The sequence below is a fragment of the Dipteris shenzhenensis genome, chromosome 5 (genome assembly GCF_047967505.1).
Source record: "Dipteris shenzhenensis isolate YYH24624 ecotype China chromosome 5, Dip_SZ_1.0, whole genome shotgun sequence".
NCBI lineage: Eukaryota > Viridiplantae > Streptophyta > Polypodiopsida > Gleicheniales > Dipteridaceae > Dipteris > Dipteris shenzhenensis.
The window spans coordinates 18,340,672-18,360,564 of record NC_141600.1 but is presented as its reverse complement, the minus strand read 5'-3'; the positions used below and the strand labels follow the sequence as shown (position 1 = coordinate 18,360,564).

General features: G+C 45.5%; 1 protein-coding gene across 1 annotated transcript in view; it reads right to left on the bottom strand.

The window, feature by feature from the left end:
- LOC147901704 (MUS308 and mammalian DNA polymerase-like protein) overlaps window positions 1–19,893 on the bottom strand; it is a 207,354-nt gene that overhangs the window by 181,054 nt on the left and 6,407 nt on the right. Inside the window, exon 4 of the mRNA XM_087374355.1 lies at window positions 2,589–2,653. Within this exon, the coding sequence (XP_087230481.1) occupies window positions 2,589–2,653 (65 nt within the window). The remainder of the gene's footprint in view (window positions 1–2,588; window positions 2,654–19,893) is intronic.

Below are 19,893 nucleotides of genomic sequence, written 5' to 3'. Positions count from 1 at the left end.
TCTCCTGGTCGTAGCTCTGCGTCTAACCAGGGCTACTGTGACCCCCGTCGGTCGGGCTCCGACTCTAAACAAGGAGGGGATGTCTCCAAGTGTGATCTGTGTGTCGACCCTCTGTCTGAGCTGTCGGGTCACGGGCTCCGGGTCACGGTCATGTCGAGGCCTCGTCTCGTTGGGGTCCATGTGATCTAGCTGAAAGAACTCCGTGATAGAGCTCTGAGAGGGATCAACCGAGGAAGAAGTATGCTCCTGTCTCCATGCTCGGAGTATCCTCTCGCGGTGTCTAAGTGCCTCATGAATGAAACCTGCCAAACACCGCTAGTCTAGGTAGGAGAGGAAATGGGCTAAAATCCCATAACTATCTCTGAAGAGTCAATGGAAACGTCCTCGGATCTCATAGTACATAGGACACCTGAAGATGAAATGCTCCTCTGTCTCAACCTCCTATATGTCACATAGTGTGCATATGCGCCACTCCCTGGGAAGTCGCTCTGCTCTGCCGCTCTCGATGCGAAGTCTGTGTGAAGAGACCCAGAACTGCCCAAGAGAGATCCTCATCGAGTGGGGTAGGTGAATCTATGTGTATCCTGGTGGGTCAATGAAACCCTCCGCTGTGATATGTAAGAAGTGATCTCTGTAGAAGCTAAGCTTCACTGGGAGTTCACACGGTTCCAACCAGGTCCGAAAAGTGTGTAGCTGTAGTAGATCCTCACGGATAACCTGGTTGACCTCGTGTGATAAGAGGGGAGAGAACGGAGCATCCATGCTATACTGGAAGGGAGGTAGTCTATCCATGTGGAGCCCCAGTCACTCAAACCATCTCTCTGTACGTGCATACCAGCACCTCTGATCTCCTCCTGCTGCAAGTGCCATAGAAGAGGATAGAGCTATCCATGGTAGCCTGCTACGCCCCGACGTATAATCTCCATATTCCCTAACTCGATACAGATATGTGATGACCTGAAATGCAGCATCTAGCTGTAAAGGGGGTGACCCAAACTCAACCTGAATGATCTGGTGAGGAACGGATGACTTACCACGAATCATCCGTGATAGCATGAGAACCTGTAGCCACTCCACACGGGCCCACTCTGTATCCGACAAGTCTGGCCCCCAACAAGGGCTGCCGTACATCCTCGTTGGGCGAGCCAAGGAGTCAAAAAGCAACCCCTTGGTGCGTGGATCTTGAAAGTGTGAGCGGAAGCACTGCCTCTCTAGCCTGGCCAATGAGGCATACCCTCTACTCAAGCGTGCCTGCATCGCGGGTCTCATAGTGAAGCTCGGTCCGGAGAAGATAACCCCAAGATAAGTGTATGATGAAACTATCTCAATAGATGACCCCACAACTGCTCCTGACGCATGATGGCTCGACATGTATTGAAGATCATGACCTTGGTTTTACGCAGGTTGACCTTCAAATCATGAGACTCACAAAAGGACTGTAGTGCTTCTAGGTGTCTCTGAAGCCCCTCTGCTGAGGTGTGAGGTGATATGGCAGGAAGCATCGCTATCAAAGTAGCCGTCTCATTCACGCTGAAAATGTGTGACTTCAAGAAACATCATAGCTGCAAGTAAAGAAGGCACAATCATGCTTAACAAAATCAGCAAAAGTATCATCGAAACTTGCATGATGAGGTGAGCCTGAACCAGCCATACTGGACGACTCCTCTTTTGCAAGCCTCTTGGAGCATTCACTGATGTGATGACTAGGCTTTTTGCAATAATGGCACTTGTGGTTCTTGAAAGGGTTTGATGCATCCTTTTTTATCTCTGCATATGCATGTTTAGAACCACTGCTATCACTGGCTTAGGGACAGGTTTGAGAGCCCCCGATCAGCAAGCATGCAACTGCAGCATCTTCGAGATCCACAAGGCATCATGCACACTGACCCGCAAGAGATTTTAGACCTGACCATAGGTTTTTACAAGTAGCTCTTTCAGACAAAGAGGATGACTTGATGGTCTTGTGGCCTAGGGGGATCACCTTTCGACGGTAGTCTTGCAAGATTTGTGCACCAGTCTAGAGGAGCCTGGCAGTCCCTCCTGATAGCCTGGCTCCTCTTCCTTAGGAGGACAGCGTATGGGAGGTAATAGCCACTATCACTGCGTGGAACATTTGGGTTGCTCGCTACAGTCTGGTGATGGGTGAGCATCCGGTTCCACCCTCGGCTACCTTGGTCACCATCTGGCAAGATATCATTTACACCCTCCGCTCCACTTGGGAGCGTGGGACCCCAGGCTCTACGGCGACTTCGCGAGGCGTGCTCGATTTTGCAAGGCTTGGCCTGCAGGAGTTTTTTACATTTTCACTCCGCGAGGGATTCGCTGGTTGTATAGTCCCCCCACTTGGCTGTTAGCCCTAGTACCACAGATCCTCTAGGCAGTGAGCTGGGTTTCTCTAAAACAGGCCAGTTTTTCTTTCAACCTTTTCCCGGTTTTTCCCATACTCAGCACCTTCGGGGCTGCTGTCTTGTATGAAGTCTTTCAAGCTTTAATAGAGGGTTCCTTTCTTTGCCCCCCAAAAAAAAAAAAACCTTGGTAAATGTTTTGAAATAGCATCAAGATCCAAATGTATAAATTAGAAAACATACCTAGTGGAAGCACAATATACTAGATTTTTGCCTTGCAACACACCATTGAGTTGTAAGCACTCCACCTACAACAATGTGTTTGGTAAGAACACTGATTATGTAGAATTAGAAGAGTTTAAATTGAAAAAAAAAATTAAAGGATCATAAGCAAAGAATAAATGTGGAAGTAATGTGAACAATTTATTATGCTGACAAAGTTCTCAATATTTTTGGGAGAGAGAGAGAGACACACACACACACACTTTTTTTTTGGGTGAAATCCATGTATGCTTGTATTGCAAGAAACAGTCCCAAAAGAAGGGGCAGTCAGTTACAAGCATCAAAAGATGTCGTTATACGACAAGAAGGCAAGATAATCCAGATCCCGTGCATGTAGGCAATAAGATTGCCATAAAGATACACGCCACAACTGATATTTAGCAAGAGAGACATCACCAAAGACCCAATGGTTGCAATCTTTCCATAGGTTCCATAGAGTCCAATATCGAACCCAGTAGAAAAGATCATAACCCTACCTGACTGGGTGAAAACCAAACAACCAGGATTGCTTGCCAAAAGTAGCACTAGGGAAACGAGCCTAAAGCCGTTGTTCTAGCAAAATCAAGAAATCACGAGACTCCGGGCAATGCCAGAACAGATGGGGCATAGACTCGCGTGAGGACAGACATCATCTACAAGTGGCAAGAGCAATGTGATGACGAGCTAAGATCTGTCCGAAAGAAAGAACACCAATCAAAGCTCGCCATAGAAAGAACTTTTGGCGAAGAGGGAGTTTTTTTTTTCATGAAAAAGACTTCTATTAAGTATGAATAATAACCACGTGAGCAAGCTCAAAGCTGAAATACATCATGATGCGCATGAGGAAACCCCCCTAAAATAGGGAACTGAAAACTCAAAATGAGCTAGAAAGAAACCAAGGTAGAGGCTGAAATTGCCACCTCAACCCTGCTGTAGTCTCTAAGAAAAAGGGGAAACCCCTCCATTCCCTAAGGAATATAACCCTCCTAGCTGGGGTTGCCTGGGAAGAACCCCGCATGCTCGCCCAACTGGCCATCAATGTGTGAACGGTGTCAGCCCCAATATTGGCCAAGGTGTGCGAAGGAGATCTGTCTAAGGCCTCTGTGCATCTGGCCCTCCAAGTCTCTCAAGCAATGATGCTAGCCAGTATCTCCCAAGCGCTATCTCCATCAACATGTGATGGTCTATAGCGGCAGATAGGCACATCCTCCAAAGAGCAAGTCTCAACTAGGTGACGTCGAATCGATATGGCCCAAGAAGCATCCTTCCACTCATAGAAAATCTAACAGGGAGAGCCAAGCAGATGATCCCCACGTCATGAAGAAACGAGAAGGAGAAAAAGTACTGAGGACCTTGGCAATTTCCATCCAAATGGCTCTCGCATGCCTGCAGTCCCATAGACAATGATGAATTGACTCATCAACAAACGAGCACCTAGGACAAGTGGGGTCTACCCCAAATCTAGACCTCCACCTGTTCACTGCAATCCCTCCATGAATAAAAAGCCAAAAAATTAGAGGTGACCTTTCTATTTCTTTGTGATGTAAAAAGCCTCCACCAGAAGACCCTCTGCAAATCAACGGAAACCTGATAACTCTCCCAATGAGGGGCCCTGGAAGGTCTCCAGCCTCTACAGTTGGTCTAGAACTTCCTAGCGTTACTGACCATGTAACCAAAAACAGGAAGGCTCTTCTCTTGGTTCCCTACAAAAATCCATTCCCACTCTCTGGGGTCCCACTGGCAAAGAGGGATGCACCTCTCACTGGTGACGCAAAAGATTGCAGCATGTCTAGTCTTCAAAACTCCCTCTTCGCAACTGCCCCTTCAAAACTCGCAAAGAGGGAGTTTTGAAGACCAGACATGCTGCAATCTTTTGAGTCACCACCGAGAGGTGCGTGCCATAGATCAGATACGATTGGCATGAAGAGAAACTCAACAAGACTTTATATAAAGATGCACCTGTGATGTCAGCTAGTGGTAGCGCATGACAAACATGATCGTCTAATTGAAGAAACCAGTCTTTGAGGCAATCAACAATCTCAAGACGAGGTATTGGATGAAAATCTAGGAGCACTATGATACTAGATGCCACAAGGGCCAGTAGTGCTGTCCCAAACCATACTCTCTGACCGCTCCCCCCCCCCCTCCACCACCACCACCCAACCCCCCAACCCCCTCCACCCCCTAGCCTGTATGAATTAGGCATCATTAATGCCAAGAAGAATTCCAAGACCGGAAAAGAGATGACCATACCAACAGCATCAAGCACATCATTCACATGTGTGGGTGATAACCCCTATTCTGGGGTAGTGCTTCTTGTGAAATATACCCTTCAGCCACTGCTGGCTCTTAATGACTGGAATGGTTGATGGTTGATTGTACAATGCCTTTTACATGGAGAGATTCTTGAATTTGCTTTGGTTTATGCTCCTCAATCGTCCAGCATAGAACTTTGATTTGGCAAGAAATGCAGCACAATCCTTGGAGGTAAAATGCCTTTCTTTGTGGAGATTTTAATAATGCACTGCAGCCAGGAGATAATACATCTGGTAATGTGCATATGCTTGCCTCTGAGAGATTGCAATGGATTACTTGATCTCTAGAAAAAGACATGACTTTCATACCTGGCTATACTTTTCAGCATAATGCACAGTCCAATTATCGTGCTTGCTAAAGATCGATGGTGTCTGTTTAATGCACAGTAGTATGGAGCTTTTACTTGCAAGATGTGGGCTGATTATGCATTCCCGCATTCCGAGCATGCTCCTCTCTAGTTGCAGCTGTTTTTTTATCACTTTCAACAGGACAGATTGCCTCACAAAAGGCTTCTTTTGATAAACAACAGCTATTCACAGCATGAGGCATACAAAAATATGATCATGGATGCAATTGCTCCCCTTTGGACACAATGTCACATTGATGCTGATTATGCTTGGACAGCATTTGTGACTCGAATGCAGCATGTTATTCGGGATTATGGAAGGAAATATATGCATAATCTCCAGGAGGAGGCTGCCAAAGCTAAAACCACCTGTCAAGAATTGACAGAAATCAGTCATTTTGGAGATTTATCTCAAGCTGAGGCTGCTTGCCTATGTCAGGATACTCACTTTATTCGATGCAATGATCGCAGAAAATTAGAAAAATGGGAAATCAGGGCCAGGTTGAGAGCTTTCACTGTCTAAGGCTGCTCTTCCAAAGAGTTTTTTAAGAGCTTACATTATAAGAGGCAAACTGCTAGTATTTGCCGAGTTAAAAATCTGGATGGAACTTGGACTAATTCCAAAGCATTTTTGCTACACATTTTGGGCAGGCTGATTTTGAAGGAACATGTAGCAAGCTATCTCTACGAACGGAAAGGAAAGATTGCAAGCATAATAGAAATGAACTCAAATGGAAATAGGCAATAGCAATAAACCAAAATACTCACATGTAGATAGCTTGATGTTGACTGATATGAAAAGACTCAAGACAAGTACAACACTATATAGTGTGAGCCTCTAGACTCTAGAAAGTCACAATGCATATGGGATAATCTTCCATATGACACGTGGCACTGTCTAGGACTCACTAGACTATAAAATAAGTCTTAGGGACCTAAGACACACAAATACACTCACTTTGACTTCATATTCTAACATCCCCCCATGAAGGAAAGGTGAGGGACTACTGGAATGAAGCTAAGAACAGAACATGACAATGATGGAGTCTACTGCTCTATGCACCCCAAGTAGCTCAGAGGCTCAAATGAATAATGGCTACTTGACCCAACAAATCCGTCTTGGGAAAATGCATCAACATTCTGGAACTCGGCCAGGCCTGATAGAGAGACTCATCAAAACCAATAAAAAGGCTTCCACAATACATCCCCTCCTGGCTTCATAGAAGGACTTGCTAGGAAGCCACACACCACTCATAAAGGAAATAAAACATCATTTGAGGAGGACTTTCCAGGCTGAGAACCTTAATTGACTCAAGGATACAAGACTCATTATTACAAGCATTTTTGGGGGACTACCCAGGGCAGAGTACCCAAGCACACATAGAATAGATCAGAAACAAAAGTCCCAATCATCAGGTACATAGACTGGTAGTAAAAGCATGAGCCGGTGTCAAAGCATCATCTTCTTCTTCGTCTTCACTTGTTGCAGCCCCAACCAAGTTGGAATGATCCTTGTGTTATTGCTTGGCAACCTTCTGGAAGCAGCGATCCTCGGTGTGACCAAGCTTCCCATAGTGATTGCATTTGAAAGGCTTGAATTTGCCTTTGCCCTTGGATTATAGTACAGTGGAGTCCGGAGGGTCTGCATACCGTCTTTCATGATCAATGAGCATAGCAACCATATCATGATAACCCATTTGTATCACACGCAATGCTGGTATGATCTCCCGGTACTTGGAAATTTCCTCAATGCTCGAGGAGCACAGCAACTTGATCATCTTCCCCTACAGGGGCCTTCAGACTAGCAAGCTGAGTGACAAGGGATTCCATATGATTCAAGTGAGCAAGAAGAGAGTCTTCATGCTTCATTTGCAGCTTGAAGAATTCCTGTCTGAGGAATACCTTTGAACTGATGATTTTAAGTCATGAGCAGTGAAGTCAAAATCAAAATGATGAATAACTTCATCACCCAACCCCAAACCAATGAGAGAAAGAGCTTTGTCATTTAGATTCTCCCAGTGTGCAATTTTCTTTTCATCTGATTGTGGCTTTTTCTCCTTGCCACTAACAACATGCCACACTTCATCTTTCATAAGTACAAGATGCATCTTTGTTTGCCATGTAGGGAAGTTCTTACCACAAAACTTCTCGAACGAAATGGTAGTTGATTTGGAAGACTCCGTGGCTGGAAAAGAGTAGAAATGCAAGTGTAACTATGGAAATATCACCTTGATAAGTTCTTCATGAGCTGGAGCAGGTCTGGAACTTCTTCATGGCAGACAAAAGTAGAAGGACAAAAACTGTAAAATCAGCAGAGCAGCTCCAAGAGAATGACGGGCAGAATACAAGCACCAACTTGCGGGCAGCAGCTCCAAGAGAATGTTGGGCAGAAGGAGCAAATGGCGGGCATGTCACATCAGTACGAGCAGGCTGAAACTGTCCCTACTATACGGAACAGTCCGTACAACATGTACGAACTGTACTGCATGCTGTACGGCCTGTTGTACGGCCCTGGTGCAGTACAGATCAGTACGTACGGCCTGTACGGCTTGTTTGCAGCGGGCTGGAGCAGTTGGAGGCAAGGCTACGATGGCAATGCATTTTGGGTTGAAGAAGGGGTAGTTGCTGGTGAGGTAAATCAGCTCCAAGTCAACTCCTCCCATTGAGGAGGCTTGGGTAGGAGGAGAAGAGAGCTCAAGGAAGGAGAGAAGAGGGCAGCCTTCCAAGGAGGATGAGGTAGAGTAGCTTCATTGGCCTCCCTCACCTCAACCTCTTGAAAGGGAAAGGGAAAGAGAAAGCAGAGCTAGGAACATAGCTCTGATACCACATGAAGGAACATATAGCAAGCTATCTCTAGGAACGGAAAGGAAAGATTGCAAGCATAATAGAAATGAGCTCAAATGGAAATAATAGCAATGAACCAAAATACTCACATGTAGATAGCTTGATGTTGGCTGATATGAAAAAACTCAAGACAAGTACAGCACTATATAGTGTGAGCCTCTAGACTCTAGAAAGTCACAATGCATATGGGATAATCTTCCATATGACACGTGGCACTGCTGTCTAGGACTCACTAGACTATAAAATAAGTCCTAGGGACCTAGGACACACAAATACACCCACTTTAACTTCATATTCTAACAGATTTTCCATCACATGCTATCATGTTAGCCCATCATGAGCTTCTTCAACATTTCACTCCTATTGTCTCTCCACAACAAGCATTGCGGCTAGAGGTTCCTTTCAAGGAGAAAGAAATAAATAAAGTTAGTAGTCTACGGAAGACATGGGTCTATGAGCCTCGTAGAAAACCTGATACAACGAGTAGAAAGGGTGGAGCTACCAAACAAGCATCATCACCCATGCTGAATGCTAGCTCCTAAGTAGTACATAGTCATATCATCACTAAAATGATATCATCATCACAATCCTCGTCATCATGTCGATCAATCCACGTCACTAGGCCATGCCGGCTCTAGCCAGTACAATGCGGCCTCACAAGGTGTAAATGTAAAGGGGAGCTCGGAAGGGGGCGAGGTCCTGCTGGTGTGTAGCCAATGATGGAGCACTGGAGAGAGAATTGAAAGATGCCATTAGAGCATGTGGGAAATGGAAGAGTCCGGGGTGGGATGGTTTGATAGTAGGATTTTTTCTGCAGTATTGGGATGCCCTTTCACTTGCATTGCTTTAATGGCTAACCATGCATGGGAAACCCAACAGATGCCAGCAAGTTGGAAACAAGGGTTGGTTAAGCTTTTCGCCAAAAAACATTCATGTGAGTCATTAGCTGATTGGCGACCCATTGAAACTCACAATAAGAGAGGGACAGCATACAAAAAGTACACACAAGATGAGACACGAGCTGTTGTGTTTTTGTTCCCACTTGCTTCCTACCATCCCAACACGTTAAAAAGCAATCCGGGAGACATTCGGAGCTGCAAAAGTGAAGAATTCTAAAAAACGCAGCTGAGTAACAGAAGGCATTATGAAGGACCTACCGCGTCGGCAATGGAAGAAGGCTGGTATGAAGACAAGTATAACTTCAGTTTCGGCATTACTCTAGTATAGATGCTAAGTGGGTGGCAGACAATATTTATGTGGGTATCCTCATCTCATTCAGCTCTGAGTAAGTTTTGGCAAAAGAGTACCTCCGATTAGTTTGTTGAGGGTTTGAGAACAACTGTTTCAACAATACAGGAAATGTCAAGCCTTCATTGGTCACATGCTTACTCGTCTTTTGTGAGCTCTTTTAAACAAATCCACACTCCGACCAGCCAAGGTATAAGCCTAGGAGGCCTAGGATATATCATTGTTTAGACTCCTTTTAATTGATTGTAAGGGGGCAAGTTTTTCAAAGGACTCTTAAGTTCAACTACATCTAATCTAAAAGCAAGGTTGTTAGCCTAATTAATCCATAATTGCACTGTAGTTAATCTAGATCAGTAGAATGAAGTTTAATTGTTTTATTGATCATTTCCTGGCTTCATGTTGGAGCACCTACACTGTTATATTACTGTTGAACTCCATTTGCGAGAAGTAGACAATCCAGTTATCATGGAGTTTAATTACTTTATTGATCATTTTCTGACTTCCTGTTGGAGCACCTACAGTGATATATTATTGTTGAACTCCATTTTCGAGAAGAAGTCAATGCAATTATCATGCAGCAGCAATGTAGTAGTAAAACTAGAAGCTATCACAACACGAGTGCAACTTGCTCTCCATCGCTACCTGCTCCCCTCACCCTCCCCCTCCCTCTGCTCAGCCTCTCTCCCTCCCCCTTCTAGCCTGCTGCAACTCGCAGCTCTAACCCCCTCTCAGATCATCTCTCTGTTCCCTCCCTCACCCACTCCAGTCGAGCTGCTCTACAGCGCGTTTTTTACCCCAGGTACAAGCTCTTATTCACAATTCAGTTCCAGACTACAGCTACTTCAAATCGTGATCCAGGTTCAAGCTATCTCAAATCGCAAATCTCTTCCAGGTTTTTTGCTGATCCAAAACATGATTCAGATCCAGGTTCTTCAATCTTGCTGCTCCAAAATGTGATTCCGCTCCAGGTACTGTGTTGTCTCAAATCTCAAATCTTCTCTAACATTGCTTCCCCCATCTGCTCGAAATCGTCTATTGATCTAGGACATCAAAGCGGCCCTTCAATTCGCATTTATCTGTTGTACTCCCGCCTAGGATTAGATAGAACCTGCTTCTTTCTTCGTTCCTAGAAGAGATTCATTCCTGCAACCTTCTGTAGCTCCAAAGCCCTCTCTCAGCTTCTCCTCTCAACCACTCTCCTCCCAGCCCCTTGCTCTCCCCCTCTCAACCCATAACATCTCCCCCTCGCAGGCTTTAACTTCTCCTCTCACTCAGCCCTCCACACTCTCTCTCTCTCTCTCTGCAGCAGTCCACCGATTGAAGAACGGGAGAGCTAAGGATCATGATGGGTTGCAAGCGGAGTATGTAATCCATGGGATTGATGCCTTAGATTTTGTTCTTTCCCATCTCTTCAATGAGTCTGTTTGTACAGGCCTACCACAGTCCTGGTTAGGCAATACCATAGTACCTATCCACAAGTCGGGGGACCCTATGGAGCCGTCGAATTACAGGACCATCATGATCGGCCACGTTATGGCCAAGATCTTTGCATCAGTTTTGGAAAGCCGTATAAATGACCATGCCGAGACGACAGGACTCAGAGCCAGAGGGCAGGCTGGATTCCGTAGGGATCATTCGACACTTGACCACATCCTCACACTTAGGGCACTGGTGGAGGAGGCGAAGTCACGAAGGCAACGGCTTTATTGTTGCTTCGTGGACTTCAGGAAGGCATTTGACACAGTTCCGCGATTCAGATTGTTTCAGAGGATTCGCCAGATGGGCTTTAGTGGAGAGATACAGTGGGCTATCATGGCTTTGTATGAGAGGGTTACTGGTCGGGCTCGGACACGTGAGGGGCTCTCAGAGGAGGTATGCAGCACGATTGGGGTGAAGCAGGGCTGCCCGCTCTCTCCCACTCTCTTTGGATTATACATTGATGAGCTAGAGATGTTTGTACAGATGACAGGTGGTGTGGGCTCTACTCTCTCAGGATCCTCCATTCCTATCCTCCTATATGCGGACGATGTGGTTCTCATTTCCTCTACTGCTCAGGGCCTTCAGGCACATATTGAGGCACTCCACAGGTTTTGCCATGACAGGGGGTTGACCGTAAACCTTGGCAAGACCAAGGTTATGGTTTTCAACACCTCTGATCGTATTTACAGCATGGATGAGTTTCACTTCACTTATGACGGACAGCCCATTGAGCTTGTTAGAGAGTACACTTATTTGGGGGCAGTTTTCAGGGGACCGGTCTTCACCATGACATATGCAGCACGAGATAGGATTAGTAAAGGGTATGCTTCGTTGGCTCATCTTGAGCGTCAGTGTTTTCAGTCCCACTTTCAGCATCCCGATACGAAATCCTTGCTTTTTGATACATTGGTGAGACCAGCTGCGATGTATGCAGCTCCTTTCTGGGCAGGAGACCTCGGCGCTGCAGATTGGAGACGAGTAGAGAGGTTACAGATCATCATGTTCTCTCGGCTCATTAGGGCCAAGGCTACAGTTCCGCACGAGATCATACTAGCAGAGTTTGGAGCTACTCCCCTTGCATTGGATGCAGCGTTTCAGTCGGTCATGTATCTGCACAGGGTCAGGGAGTTTGGAGACTCAGCAGCAGGCAGAGCTCGGTTGCCATGGCTAGCACTTGCATCTTCTATGGAGTTGGCACGATCAGGGACCCGATACTGCTGGTACTTCAGACTCACTAGGTGGCTCACATCCCTTGGACTAGACATGGATAGACTGCCTCCGTTCCGATACAGCATAGATGCCCCTCATCTTGAGTTGACTCGCCACGAGCTTAGCCAGGTCACGAGAGCAGACTTGCTGCAGCTTCATACGTATCGCACTTGGGTTTATCCCACGCAGCTTCCGGTGAAGATGGCCACATATCGTGACCACTTCCTTCGGATCTCAGAGGATGGATTTGTCATCCCACCAGGCTATACAGGTACCCACATGTCCCACTCACTGAGGATTGCCCTCGGCCAGCTTAGAGTCTCTTCGCATCAGCTCGAGATAGAGGCTGGTAGGATGCGACGCATGGAGGATGGACGGCGACCAGGCCGAGAGACCAGGATCTGCCCTTGTTGCACCATGGGAGAGGTGGAGTCAGAGGAGCACTTCATTTGCAGATGCCCGCTATATTATGAGATCAGAGGTAGATTCCACTGTCTCTTCACGGATGGCTTTGGACCTCTCTCACGAGTGATGGATTACGAGGATCAGCATTGCCTAGCCCTTTATGTCAGGGAGGCCACTATGCTTCGGCGAGACTACCTCAGAGAGCACAGACCGGAGCGTGATAGAGCCCAGCCTCATAGAGCTCAGACACACGCCATACCAGAGGACAGAGACCAGGAGGAGCACGAGGACGGCAGAGCCCACACAGATCACGTGCCTCCACCATGTGGATGTACATATGAGATGGTTTGTAGACGCCGCAGGATCTTGTTACATAGGGGACGTACTCGCCGCTTCATCTCCAGACGATCCAGGATGATGGCAACATTTCGGAGGAGACTTACTCATGGAGATCTCGCCCCACCAGCCGCTCACCTCACCTTTGCCCAGATTTGTACTCTCATAGCAGGAGGCAGAGTCGATGGACAGGATTTCCAGTATTATTTTGGTTCTCAAACTCATTGACACCTGGACTTGTATCTTTGCATTGGCATATTGTGCTCATCCCCCCCATTTTGCATCCGGGGGCGGTTTCCGTGCATCTAGTTTACTCTGTATTTAGGCTCAGACTTGACATTATGTGCTTTCACTAGCATTATATTGCGTAGCACTTAGATGATATTCGACGATGCCTCTTCTTTGGGGCACGTTGATTTTGTGCTATCTTGTATGCAGAGTTCTTGATGTCGCATGGGCCCATTTTGGCCTCTAGTGGACAATAATACACTTTCTTTCTTTCTTTCTTTCTCTCTCTCTCTCTCTCTCTCATACATATGTAGAAAGGAGACGTATGTATGAGGCCCGAATCAAAAAAAAAGAGCAAGGAGCTGAACAGGCCCTCTAGGAACACGCGGCCTATGGAACCCAAAAGAAGTTGAAGATCATGTTTTGGAATTGTAGAGGTTTCCCTTGGCATAAAGGGGCTGGATTGAATGAAGTTATGCATGATGCAGACATTATTTTTCTCGCAGAGACTTGGGAAAGGGACATATGCAGAATTCCTAAAATTAATGGATACGTGGTGCACTCCATCTGGCAAAAGCAAGTTGGCCTACGAGGGCAAGGAGGGGTAGCATGCATATACAAGGAGCATATACAAGACATGATTTCCATAGCCAAAGATGACATCCACAAACGCTTCATATGGATCATGGTAAAAGGAATGCACTCACCACTTTACATTGCAGGGTGCTACATTCCTCATAGAGAATCTCCCTTCTACCAAAGACATGAGGTTGACCCAACCCAGCCACTTGGAGACCTGTGCTTGGATATAGCTATGTTCAACAAAAAAGGAAATGTTTTGCTCATTGGTGATTTCAATGCACGGATAGGAGATCTACAGTTTCACTATCCCACTCAGCAAGAATACATCAAGGAACATGAGATAGACATTGACCCCATTTGGTGTAGATGCTCGAAGGATAAGGAAGTGAATGCACATGGTAGGGCATTGGAGCAATTGATGAATGGAAATTGGAATGCACATGTTGGTGGTGAATGGCACAGCCCTTTTCCCAAAATCAAATACCCCTACTTGTTTCCCTGCCAGTGGAGGGGCTAGTGTGATCGACTATGCATTGATTGGTTTGGAAGCTTGCCATCTCATTCACAATTTCTCACTTGGCTCAAAGTCCCCTGATTCAGATCACACACCACTATATGTGGAGCTTAATATATTACTTGCCAAGGCAACTTTAGAAGAGCGCAAAACAGTTGAAGGCAACTATCATATAAATGAGGCAAAGAAGGTGGAGTACGCTGAAACTCTAGAGACGTGTCTGCTGGGAAAACAGAAAATTGGGTGGACAGAATTGAAAAATGCTATTCTCACTACAGCCAAGTCAGTTTTGGGGTACAAAAAGAGCAATAAAGAATGCAAGAAAGGGCTACCATACAATGTTTGGTTTGATGCTGAGTGCAAGGCAGCTAGGAATGCACTAAAGGGGATCCCAATGGGGGATGAGAAAAGAGCAGCTGAGAAACAGCTCCATGCACTTACACGTAAAAAAAGACGTGCACATATTGTGAACAAGGAATGGACTGATGCAATTGATTTTATCAAGCATCCTAGAAGAGCATGGAAAGGAATTAAACAAAGGTCAAATGACATTATGGGAGATTTTACAGAAACACAGATGCTGGAATATGCTCAACAGCTCTACACACATCCCAAGGCTCGGCCCATGGTGAGCATACCTCTCAGCAGTAATACTCAGGGTCTTTTCTCATTGAAAGATGTACAAGATGGCCTCAAGAAAATGGTAAATGGAAAGGCAGCAGACACTCTACACCTAGTGGCTGAACTCATTAAGTGGACCAATGAGCACACGCAAAGGCACATAGCAATGGCACTAAATCAGGCTTTGATGCATGGTTTCCCAACAGAATGGCAAGAGAATTGGATCAAACCAATCTACAAAGGGGGTGACCGCAATCAATTAACAAATTACAGAACAATTATGGTATGTTCCACTCTAGCCAAACTATATAGCACAATAGTAGAGGCAAAATTGAGTGCTTGGGCAGAGAAAGAAAATAAAAGAGCAATGGGACAAGCTGGTTTCAGACCAAAACACTGTACAGTGGATTACCTAGTCACTCTTCGAGTTTTGATGGAGGAAAGCCGCCTCAAGGGGAAGCCACTCTTCTGTTGTTTCATTGACTTTAAGAAGGCATTTGATACAGTGCCTAGGGATGTGCTATGGGAGAGAATGGAATGCATAGGGGTGCCCGAGGAAATAAGGTTTGCTGTCTTTAGACTTTATGAGAAAGTAAAATGTCAACTAAAATGTAAGGATGGGATGTCACAAGAGTTCTATAGTAATATGGGGGTAAAACAAGGATGTCCGCTCTCACCCACTTTGTTCGGCCTATGCATTGATAGACTTGAGGAGTTGGTGAACGAAGAAGCATGTAAAGATGAGTTATACAGCCCTCATCTAGCAGGTCTCGTGATTTGGTTGCTTCTTTACGCAGATGATGTGGTTGTTTTCACTGATAATGAAAGTAAGATGCAAAAAATGATGGATATCTTCAGCATATTTTGTGCAGAGAGTGGGATGGCTATTAATGTCAACAAAACTAAACTCATGATAGTCAAGACTATACAGCCAAGCAGCCCCCTCCAAATCTTATATAAAGGACAACCCATTGAGACAGTGCACTCATTCAAATACTTGGGTATTGAAATCCCCGCCAATAATAGATGGAACAGCTGTGTGCAACGGAGACTTGATGCAGGATGGGCAAAATACTTCCAATTTGAAAATGAGTGCAACAATAGCAATACGAGAAGGTGGCAAGTACGAAATATGATCTTTGGGGCATATGTGATACAGACAGTACTCTACGGAGTAGAGGTATGGGGTGGGAGTATATCTCCATCAACGTGGAATGAGATAGAGAAAATGCAAAAGTCTTTCATTAGGAGGCACCTGGGCATCAAGGCTACTACACCATACTCTTTGTTACTCCTAGAGACAGGATGTATACCCATAGAGCTACATGCTCTGAAGAGAGTACTCAGATACATCACAAAGGTCAAGTGCATGGATAATGAAAGGCTACCAAAGAGAGCATGGAATGAAAGTCAGAAGCTTCAAAAGACAAACAAGGGCAAGATTTTGACATCCGGATGGGCACAGGACCTAAAAAAATGGTTCAAGAAGTGGGAAGTAGAAGAGTATTTAAACTACTCTTCAGAGGAGATTGATGAAGAGGCTTTTCATTATGACCTGCTGAATGCACTACACTGGAAATGGCAAACAGCAGAAAACAAAGATAAATTTGAGTACTATCGCACATATATCAACCCCGAATATTGGTCAATTTATACAGGAAGGGAGACAACAACGCAGAAGTACATATGTACACCTATAGCAGTGCATAAACGGAGGGCTTTAGCCTCACTTCGCACCCGATCACACCAGCTGCAAATAGAAACAGGGGGATGGAAAAAGATGCCAAGGAAGAGTAGAATATGCCAACTATGTGATCAAGGTATGGTTGAAACAGAAGAACACATGGTAATGATATGCCCTCACTATGCACACATTAGGGAAGAGTTCAATCACCTCCTTGAGGGACATAACAAACTGGCTGATTTGCTGCATAAAGGGTCACCTTCAGCTTTAGGAACATTTGTGTATAAGCTCTTCAAGCATAGGAATCCACCTGAATCCTAGAAGGTGGTTTCTTTTTCCACCCTCCCATCTTCGGGAGGAGCTTTCATGTACTTGTGATATTGTATTGCTCAGGTCCCATAGGCCGGTTTTGGTCTTCAGAGGACGATAATATATTCTTCTTCTTCTTCTTCTTCTTCTCTCTCTTGGTGGCTCACATCTCTTGGACTAGACATGGATAAACTGCCTCCCTTCCGATACAGCATGGATGCCCCTCATCTCGAGTTGACTCGCCACGAGCTTAGCTAGGTCACGAGAGCAAACTTGCTGCAGCTTCATACGTATCGCACTTGGATTTATCCCACGCAGCTTCCGACGAAGATGGCCACATATCGTGACCACCTCCTTCGGATCTCAGAGGATGGGTTTGTCATTCCACCAGGCTATACAGGTATCCACATGTCCCACTCACCGAGGATTGCCCTTGGCCAGCTTAGAGTCTCTTCGCATCAGCTCGAGATAGAGGCTGGTAGGATGCGACGCATGGAGGATGGACGGTGACCAGGCCGAGAGACCAGGATCTGCCCTTGTTGCACCATGGGAGAGGTGGAGTCAGAGGAGCACTTCATTTGTAGATGCCCGCTATATTATGAGCTCAGAGGTAGATTCCACTGTCTCTTCACGGATGGCTTTGGACCTCTCTCACGAGTGATGGACTACGAGGATCAGCATTGCCTAGCTCTTTATGTCAGGGAGGCCACTATGCTTCGACGAGACTACCTCAGAGACCATCAGCACAGACCGGAGCGTGATAGAGCCCAGCCTGATAGAGCTCAAGCACACGCTATACCAGAGGACAGAGACCAGGAGGAGCATGAGGAGGTCAGAGCTCACACAGGACACATGCCTCCACCCTGTGGATGTACATATGAGATGGTTTGTAGACGCCGCAGGATCTTGTTACATAGGGGACGTACTCGCCACTTCATCTCCAGACGATCCAAGATGATGGCAGCTTTTCAGAGGAGACTTACTCATGGAGATCTCGCCCCACCAGCCGCTCACCTCACCTTTGCTCAGATTTGTACTCTCATAGCAGGAGGCAGAGTCGATGGACAGGATTTCCAGTATTATTTTGGTTCTCAGACTCCGTGACACCTGGACTTGTATCTTTGCATTGGCATATTGTACTCATCCCCCCATTTTGCACCCAGGGGCGGTTTTCTTGCATCTAGTTTACTTTGTATTTAGGCTCAGATTTGACATTATGTACTTTCACTTGCATTGTATTGCGTAGCACTTAGATGATATTCGACGATGCCTCTTCTTTTTGGCACGTTGATTTTGTGCTATCTTGTATGCAGAGTTCTTGAGGTCCCATGGGCCCATTTTGGCCTTTAGTGGACAATAATACACACTTTCTCTCTCTCTCTCTCTCTCTCTCTCTCTCTCTCTCTCTCTCTCTACAAGCGACAGACAGTTTTTTCAAGTGTTTGAATCGGCCTCATTGCCCATCCAAGCATTCCTCAACCACTTCCACCGGCTATGAGAACCATCACTTTTTCAAAAGACGAGCTGCTGCAACTCAAAAAGGATGTGGAGTTGGAAAGCTCCAGTACTCTCTTTGCACGCATCCATGGGTCCCACCCTTCCAGATCACAAGCTAGGGATTGGATGTTTGCTGCTCTTCATGTAGACCTCATTCCCCGCCTTTCAATATTTGACTATCGGGATTTGCATGCTCAATCATGCGTTATACAACGTTTTCCTCCTAGTGTTATTCACAACGTCAATAAAAGTGCTCCAAGGTGTGTTATCCAAACACGTACTTATGGTATGGGCATGCCACTTTGCATGCACATCAATATCACATGAATAGAGACCTGTGCAAAGTATTGAGGCCATCGGATATGATATGCATGGTCAACCAAGCATGAACCTCCGCTTTTGCCTTAATGTCATGCACAAGCGTCAAAAAACATTGTCCTAGGTCTGTTATTCCAACAAGTACTTATCGGATTGGCGTGCCACATTGAAAAAAAATAAGTATTACCTAGGTTGAGGTTTGTGCAAAGTATTGCACCCATCGGATATGCTTTGCATGCTCAATCACACATTATATACTATTTTTCCCCTAGTGTTATGCACAACCATCAAAAAATGTGCTCCTATGTGTGTTATCTCAACAAGTACTTATGGGATGGGTGCACCACTTTGCATTTGGCCCATGGGAGCATTCTCCATACCACATTAGAAAAAAAGGGAGCTCATTTTGGGGCCTTTTAGAAGAGAGAGAAAATAGGCTCTCAACCAATCAGGTGTGGGCCAACGTAACATTGAAAATTTAACAAAAGAAGATGAAAATAAGAAAAAGAAATAGTACTATATGTTCGTAGAAGCATGTCACATTAATGAGGTGATCTAATTTGAATCTTTAAAAAATTTATTTTTTGTGCAGAATTTGGTGATTTTGTCGGGGAGAAAGGTACCAAATCGCGTTTATCAGCAAATCTCATTTTTCGGCCTTTTTTGGCCGTTTTCGAGCCTCCGGATGTCCGATTCCAGCGTTTCCAGTGCCGTTCTTGGGGTTTTGGGCCGTTTCGGACGCGTTTGCGATGTCACCAGCAACATGGAATGAACAAAAAAGAAGTTGCCATGTATGAAAGCGGAGACCTAGCAACCTCATCCAGTAGGCCCTAATGTTTGTGAATAAGATAATTATATTTGATAATTTAGATAATTGCTTGAAATTCTTTGGAGAGGTTGGATTCATTAAAGGGAGAACTAAGTGGTATGAATTTTTTAATTTTATTTTTTTAAAGGGAGAACTAGGTGGTATTGAATTTAAGATGAAGGATCTAGGACAAATCCACTACTTCTAGGGATGGGAATCTTATCAGATGACCATATTATGCTCCAGTGCCAAGATGGTTCACTTTTTCAACAGAGTTGAGATCGCAAGCAAACAGGATCACCGTCAGATATGGAGGGCCTTTAGGCACTTTGCTAGAGATTGCCCAAAGAAGAAGAAAAAGCCCAAGAAATCTTCTAGTGCAGCTGCTCCTCATCCTCGACAGAGAACTCTCATGGCACCTCTTACACGTCTAGCACTAGTTGCTCATGTTGGAGAAGTTACCTCTGCATCTGTAAGCCCCCATGTGAGGAGAGCATGGGGTGGGGGAGGTGGACTTGGGTATGTTGGGGCTGCCATATGGGC